Raw genomic sequence first — 8,873 nt, 5'->3', positions numbered from 1 at the left:
TTTTTACTAAACACAAAATTGATTTCATCATGAGCCATGTCTGAAGTAAGATGGGACATACGTCTTTATTCATAACAAATAATTTTCATTTCATATCATATAGGTGATTAAATGTCATTAAGGCTTAATACCTTTGTTTTTTTATTGTATAAATACATTAAACAGAATAAAATTGATGTACATAAACATTCAACAGGAAAATTATGATTACAGTATTTAGTTTCATATCTAATGTCTAAATGATAATAGGTACCTATAATAGTTATATTTTCTTAAAAACATTTACTTTAGTACCTATACTAGGTATATTCACACAACAGGATAAACATAGGGTCAAATTTAAAACTTAAAAAAAAATAATAACATGGGACATGGATCATATCGTTCTATTTAATTTTTGCCGTCTTACTCCAAATAGTAATATTTTAGTTTAACGTGTCTATTGTTCTTAAAACAAGGATAAACTCTACTAAAGAAGTCGCATTGATTGAAACCTAACAAAACTAGCCATTAGAAGTTATAATATAATATATAACACGTCACTGCCGGAACACGGACATCGCAAAAACTCTGTTTTATGCGATAGCGTTATGCTTAGATAGGTACTTGCGATAATTTATTGTAACATCTCGAGGTTTTTTACGAATATTCTTATCAGATAATAATATATTTACATATTGTATGTACGACTTCTATAATAGACTGTAGTAATATAATAATAATATAATAAGTACCAGAAATGGTGGTTCTAATATTGTGCTAAACAAAAAAAACTGAAATTACTGATATTTCGTTTCACATGTGTTTATTAATTTTTATTTCATCAAGGATGCTTAAATTATGAAATATGGTAATTAATGTATTTATTTTTTAGTTAATTAAAATTACTTATTTTTATAATTAACAATACCAACTCAGTACATATAACTATTTAGGATTTTTTATGATAGAATAATATCATTGATGAGCATACCATAATATTTCAATATCAATTATTATTTTTATTTATTTTGTATTATTTTGTCAATTAATTAGACTACAGTTCTTAGGTTTCTAAAAGATTCTGATGACCAGGAAATATGGATGCAAAAGTCATCCAATACATTCATTCGCTCCAATCAGAATCTAAAAAATAAAAATGATTTTGTCAAAAAATTGTACTCACTCGATTTCTCATGTAACGATTATCTTGTTTTGTTGTATGTAATTCAAAAACATTGTCATTGTAATATTATATTAAGAACCTTGTATTAAATATTAAAGCTTTTTGACCCAAAGAATAAATTATTTATTGACATTTATAGAAAAAAAACAAGTAAAATAAGGTGGGTAAGTGGATGTGGCTCTGCTGTACAGTAGATTACAAGTGGGTCACTGTAATGGATAGTGTTAAATTTGAATTCAATGATATAATATCATAGTATAAGAAAAACGATTCTGATCGAAAACGGTCAGTCAGCCTATGATATTACCAAGTAGGTATATTTGATGATATTATTGTGAATAAAGTAATTTATATATAACCTATTAACGTGGAACCTTTTTTTAAATTTTCAATCCTTAGCTATAAAAGTTGAACATTTTATAAATTTTCAACTACAAAATAACTATTACATTTTAAATTGGATAAATTTCGTCAACATTTGAACTTTAAATGCTTAAAAAAAAAAAATTGTGCCTATGAATTTTTAATATTTTTCAACTGCTATTGTAACATTATATCAGGAGCTTTGCATTAAATTTTCACGCTTTTTTACCCAACCAATAAAATTTTATTGATATTTATAGAAAAAAATTTAAAACTGACTATGTCTGTAAACAGCTTAAAAAGAGTCAAATTATTTTATACATTTTTATTGTGTATAGAAAATGCTAATATAAACATTCAGTGAAATTTTAAAGAATCTACAGTCATGTGTTTTTTAATTACAACAAAATTAGAAAATCGTTACATGAGAAATCGAGTGAATATCAAATGTTGTAAAAATATGAATTTCAAACGCTCATAAAAATTTAATTTGACTTTTTAGACATTTTTTTTTTTTTTTTGATAAAGGTAGACAAACTTATGAGGAATCTTGGATTATATTTTCAAATCTTAGATTTAAAAAGAAAATTTTTTATGATTTTCTAACTAAAAGTAATTTGCAAATTTTCGTCTTTTTACATATTTTATCAATATTTGAACTTTAAATGCTTATAAAAAAAAATCGTGACTAAGGATTTTTAATTTTTTTCATCTGCCTTTGAAATAATAACCTTGGAGCCTTCTATTAAATTTTCAAGCTTTTTAACAAACAAATAAAATTTTATTGAAATTTATAGAAAAAAAACTAAAAAAAATGGAAACTGAAAATGTCTGTAAACAGCTCAAAATATTTGGAAAACGGTTTTTTGTATAGAAAAAGCTAATACAAACATTCAGTCAAAATTGCATGTACCTACTGTCATTGGTTTTAGAGTTGCACCAAAAACCAAAATCAATTTTCTCAAAAACAGATTTTGCGTAGATTCCCGTTTTACCTTAATTTTTCTTTTGTTATACACGTCGCTTTTGAAAACTACTGTGAAATGTTTACTTTTGACCCACCAAAGTACCAACAAGATTCACTTTCCTATCAGAAAAGTTACTGTTGAAGAAAATCCAAGCATTTTTACTATCCTAAAGGTGATGACAGACACAAAAATAAACAAATTTAAAAAAAAAACACACATCATTATAAAATCAATACATTCATCGCTTCGCTCAGAATCTAAAATTGGAAACTGATAATGTCCGTAGGCAGCTAAAAACAAGTGAAAATATTATGGTGTATAGAAATATTATTATTTAATAATATGGCATATAGGTACCTAATAAATAATATGATACATATTATAGGTAATATATAGTAAATATCTTATATATGTATTTTATAAATCGTAATTAATCAAGTCCACGATTAATTTTAAATTGTTAAATTGTTAAATTGCAACATCTATTGCAATACGTAAAAGTGTATATTTTTCAATTAAATTTAAAACTTACCGTGATGGAGATGCCGATATTCAAAACCCGTATTCCACTTCCACTTAAATCGAAAGCTCTGTACTTCCTTTCCTTAGTCTGACCGTTGTGGGAATGGTATATAAGGCTATGTAAATACTGTAGTTTGTTCAGTATTCTCAGATATTTCTGATTTGACCAAAGCTAATTTTTCCAGAATATTTATTCGTTAAAACGGACAAAAATGGCTCAACTTAACTTATTTGTTGTTCTGGTCGCGTCGCTGGTGTGCTTCACATTGGCTGAAGAAAAGTACTCAACTAAATACGAAAACTTTGACGTGGACAAGGTGTTAAACAACGACAGTCTTTTAACCAGCTATATCAATTGTTTGCTCGACGAAGAAAATTGTACCGAGGAAGGCCAAGCATTGAAGAGTAAGTCATAATGAAAAAGTATTATATATTAGTATTTTAATTTTCAAGTATATTATTATACAATTAAAATTATAATGACTTTGATTTAACTATCGGTACATTAAAAAAAAAAAACTTATATCTAATATCTATATTATACTTTTGGGGTATACGTATACTACCTGTAGTCTTAACTCTAAAACAATTACTATATTATTATTATAATATTATGTATCAAATAAATATCAACAAACTTCCATTTAGCATAGGTGTAATAATTATATTAATTTCTTGTCTGATTAAATTTACAGGAGTTTTACCAGACGAATTAAAAACTAACTGTGGAAAATGTACAGATGCACAAAAATTAAAAATAGTAAAAATAATAAAATTTTTGATCAAGAACCGTTCTACTGACTTTGATCGTTTGACCGCCAAATACGACCCATCGGGAGAATACAAGAAAAAGCTCGAAAAATTCTCCGCTTAAAGGACTGCAGATGCTAAACAATAATTATTTTCATTCTTTATGTCTTAAACTTTTTTTATGCACTTCCCGTTGTATTAAAACCAGTACTATGGTATTTCAATATTATTTAATTATATGATTATAAAAATTTGATACAATTATATGTTTCTGTTAAAATAAATATTAATTATTTATGAAAAAACTTGTCGTTCTTTATGTTGTTACTAATTATTTTATGATATTTTAACGATATTAGTTGTAGTTCAACTGTTTAAGCAATCATGTTATTTCATTGAAATTAGAAGTATATCGAACACAAATCTAGAATGAGCCCAAACCATCATTGCTAAAAATTGTATAATGTAAAACGTTATGAAATGTTCATTATTGTAGAATTTATCGGTCGCCGGATAAACTAAATTTATTATATTTCTGCGATAATGGTAAATCACATTTCTCGCATCTACTCTTAAATAAGATTTCTGAATAATGAACAGTGTCAAGTGTCAACATCCAAGCTATGAAATACACAGTCCACAAAACTGTAAAAAGTCTTAAACATAGTTTCAATTTCTTTCGACCAACTTTAAGTATACGTCTGCTGTGAATTGTGATAATTGTAGGATAAATATTCGTCAGATGTTATATGTAAACAATTCCATATGGTATCAGCGTAACCAATTATGTGAAACTGTGAAAGAGTTTAAAAGTTGGAATTGAAGCTATCAGTAAATAATAATAATAATAATAATAATAATAATAATAGTTTATTGTCAATATAATATTTACAAAAAGATAACAAAATGTTAATAGTCATTACAAAGGCGAGTAGCACCAGAAACTGCTAAGATTGAGTTTGAATGCTATATCTGTCTGAATCATTATAGGATTCGAAGCAACAGTTATACTAAATATTTAAAGTTAAAATGTTGACAAAATTCATCAAAATCTCGAAAATTCGCAAATTATATTGCAAAATTTTTAATTTTTATAACTATGAATTGAAAATTTAAGACAAGGTTCATCATATAAGTATTTACTATTTTGTGCTGTAAAACTCTAAAAATGATATAAAAACAGTAGTGTTAAATAGATATTTAAATTTTAAATTTAGACGTAGATAAACATTTAAACGGAGAATAACGATTTAAGTTAATTTTTTGTAATTTAAATTCGTGCTAAACTTATAAAGTAGGTATATCAAATTTAATTAATCATTATTTTAACCTACAGTTTTACTATTATTAAACACTAAACTTGGTAGGCATAGGCACAAATAGGGAATTTCAATGGAGGGGCTTCAGCCCTACCATTTTTTAACTAAAAATTATAAGTTGAGGCTTTGTCCCCATACCTTTAAATGATCCAAATGATCCAAAATAATCATTGAATTATTATTTTTAGTTATATAATCACTAACAGCTGTGATGTGGTAAGATACAAGCTTAATTAAATTTAAAAAATCAAAATCATATAAAATAATAAATGTACACGATTTTATTTTAATTCTTCTTTGAGTTTTTGCAAAATCATTTAAGATCGATTCCACATCAATATTTATGTATTTTTCTATATACTAAGTAAGCCCAAACTACTAAACCGAATTTGATATCTATTGTCTACATTATCGTGTTAAACACAAACATAAAACTAAAACTACTATTATTTCCGATAGTAATAATAGGTTTATAGGTTTAAGTATTTTTTTTAAATTTGTTTTTATGTATTATGCACTTACGACGTTGGTCAAATTAAATTTTTTTTCTTTACAAAAATTACATTTTTACGATAATAAATCGGGGGGGGGGGCTGAATTCACATTAGGGGGGCTTAGCCTAATAAAAAGAAACCTATGTTGGTAGGTGTGCTAGTGTGCTGTTGCACCTCCAGGATATTCTTACCGGTGGGTCGAGGTTATGGTTTTCTCAGGATAATATTTAGAATATCATACATTTCATTATTATATATATAGTATTTAACTACATTATTTTCTGATCTATGTAATGGAGAAATGTCTTATTAACTATACCTTCTTTAACAATTTCGTAGCTAATCATACGACTGTTTTAGTCCAATAATAGTCTATTTTTTCAATGTTCATTGTTCAGCTTAAGTACATAAGTAATTTGTTATTTTTTGTAATTTTCTTCATAAGCTATGGACATTGAATTTGCACTTAACATTATTTTCTACTACCTACACTCATTTCGATTGTATAATGATTATACTATAATCATAGTAATACTGAATACTGATGGAAATATTGCAGCTTGAAGAATACTAGTTCGCCCTAACGTGTTGATGTTATATTTCTGAACGACAATATTTACAATATTATAAAATCATTTAGAGAATATTTTACATTTTGTAATTAATTGTACAGTGATTGTTGTACACATCCCGATCCCGAACATTATTAATTATTACCTAGGTCTATAATTATAAATGTTAGATGTTTTTTGCAAAACTTAGTTCCTCCTACCGTATTTATTTTTGAGAATAATAAATTCATAGCATTGATTATATATTTAATAAAAATATTGATTATAATAATTACAAACACAGAATGACCCCACTCAGGAAAGTCCTTGATCAAATTATAGTGGCACCTGACTTATTTCACGTGGGCAACCCAACTTACAGCACCTTGTATGCTTAAACCTAGGCAAAGACAAGGAAAATTCTCGTTTTTCTTTAATTTTTTTTTTTGTTCTTCTCGGCACTTTTGAAAACTACTGGAAATATTTGACCTCCCCAATGCACCAACTAGATTCACTTTCCCATCGAATAAGATACTAAAGTTGAAAATCGAAGCATTATTTCAAATACTTATTGTGTACACAAACACAAAAAAAACAATACAAATAAAAACACACATCATTGTAAAATCAATAGATTCAACGCTCCGCTCAGAATCTAAAATGTTATAATATACAAATGTAGAAGTATTTTGAATTTTACATCCTTATTATGAAATGTGTACTATTATGAATTATATTACCTAATACTAAAATGCATTTAGTTTTTTCTAACCTAAACTCGCATCCCTTTTATAGATAATTGGCACCTTTTTAAAGCAGGACAAATTCTCTATTAATAGTTGCTCCGGGTCAATAAGTTCGTGGTTGGGGACGGGGACGACCCGACCGAAAACTGAAAAGTACCCAGTTGATCATTGGGACTTGGGAGCTATTGCTATATAGCGTCTCAGATGGTGACCTTATATCTATATCTTATAGCTATAAAAGTTAAAAATTTTATAAATTTTTGAAGCATTGAAGAGTAAGTCATAAGGACAAAGTATTATATATTATATATAATACATAGGTACAGGGTGTCCCGTGAGAATTTACCCATTACGATAAAAAATGGAAAATCTCTTGAAATAATGGATATACCATAGTTCTGTTTGTTTAAAAGACGCATAAAGACAATTACTAAAAATATTTTATATTTTAATTTAATTTAATATTTTAGTCAAAAAGTTAAAATTTTTTTCAAAAAAATTGTAAATAGGCATTTTGTAGAATTTATTTTTCTGAAAACTTCGACGTTTCAACATTTTGTTTTCATTTATCTCGTGGTTTTTAATATTTCATTAGTTTTAAGAACAATTTTGTATTATATATCCCGTGGAACGTCATGTGTATTTTTCTGTTTTGATCGGCGATACCCATCATTATACCGTGCAATTGTGCTTTAGGATTGTTGAATGTTAAATATATCCGAGATATTAGCCGTTTATATTGTGACCCTTCGTCCTGACAAAAAAAAAAAATAAAAAAACCATGCAACTCCAATTGTGAATACGATTATAAGGCCCCAGTGAGAGGAGGTACGCGCTGTCCTTGACAGTCAATTGAAACAGAATTTTGTACCGAACCTCCATTTTCCGGTTGTACTTGACCATTTTCAAATGAATGAACGATGAAATTTATTTCACCTATATCTGCACCTATGATTAAAGTATACCTACCTTCCACGGTACCCGATGACCATTAATAATATAGGTAATAGTTCCAATAAGGCATTAATTATTTTTAATTAATTCAATTACATTAATTATATCTACATGAATAATACTTTTGAATACCTATTTAAACATTGAGTAAAAGTTTGTTTACAAATTGTAAAGTTATTTGATGCTAATAATATTTAATGTATTTATTTATTAACAATGAAAAGTATTATACATTATATATTTTTGTCCAGATGATAATGACTTTGATGAAAACATGATAATAACTTTTTAATTATTATTATATTTGTTAATTAGGTTCAAAGTAAACTTAATTAATTCGATTTTTATAATAATTACTAGCCATTTGTTTTATTAACTATTTCATCAATAAACCTTATCAGTTACCTATCACCACTCAAAAGTAGGTAGGTAACTATTAAAAACGTTTACGGTTTTTAAACTAGTTTTTATTTCAAAAAAACCTTAATTTAAAATGCATAGTATAACTATAATTTTTAATCTGAATAATGTAAAGCAAATTAAAATACTACAATGTGTCTAATAATATTGCTAACCTTAATATTTCTTGTGTTTTATGTGTTGTAGACATGGCGCTAATTCTCAAATATTTTTTAATGCTTTTATGCCTATATAATAGGACATAGGTAGGTTTCTAAAATTGTTATTTAAAAGTAACTTAATATTTTTGTACTAATAATAATTACAATGTAATACATTTTTATGACCTTTAAAACAAACGGTAAAAAATAACTATAATAACGTTAAATAACGTTAAATATAGGTAGTATAGTCAGGTAAGCAATTTATCTTGCGATCCACTATTTGAATTGTACATACCATTGATATCACAATTCGCAATAGAGTCGTTGCCCGTACGATCCGTTATCCAGTGTAATGAATTAAAGTTATCACGTGTTATCAGAATAGTAATAATAATCATAGAAATTATTGTAGGAGCAGTTCATTATTTTACGATTGGAGTGGGGAGATCCTTCGGTATGAATGGAAGCATAATATTTT

The 8,873-nt window shown here is 26.7% G+C and overlaps 1 protein-coding gene across 1 annotated transcript; it reads left to right on the top strand.

Annotated features, from left to right (window-relative positions):
- The first annotated feature begins 3,179 nt into the window (after positions 1–3,179).
- LOC132942902 (ejaculatory bulb-specific protein 3-like) lies at positions 3,180–4,067 on the top strand. The gene is made up of 2 exons (XM_061011609.1): positions 3,180–3,423; positions 3,714–4,067. The coding sequence occupies exons 1-2, from the start codon at positions 3,231–3,233 to the stop codon at positions 3,890–3,892; spliced, it is 372 nt and encodes a 123-aa protein (XP_060867592.1). The 5' UTR covers positions 3,180–3,230; the 3' UTR covers positions 3,893–4,067.
- The last annotated feature ends 4,806 nt before the right edge of the window (positions 4,068–8,873 follow it).

This window comes from Metopolophium dirhodum, chromosome 4, assembly GCF_019925205.1.
Source record: "Metopolophium dirhodum isolate CAU chromosome 4, ASM1992520v1, whole genome shotgun sequence".
Lineage (NCBI taxonomy): Eukaryota > Metazoa > Arthropoda > Insecta > Hemiptera > Aphididae > Metopolophium > Metopolophium dirhodum.
This window is presented reverse-complemented; position numbering and strand designations above follow the sequence as displayed.

Coding starts and splice junctions, on each gene's coding strand:
- LOC132942902 (XM_061011609.1), top strand. CDS start 3,231: ATGGCTCAACTTAACTTATTTGTTGTTCTGGTCGCGTCGCTGGTGTGC. Junction 3,424..3,713: donor GGAAGGCCAAGCATTGAAGA/GTAAGTCATAAT, acceptor TTAAATTTACAG/GAGTTTTACCAGACGAATTA.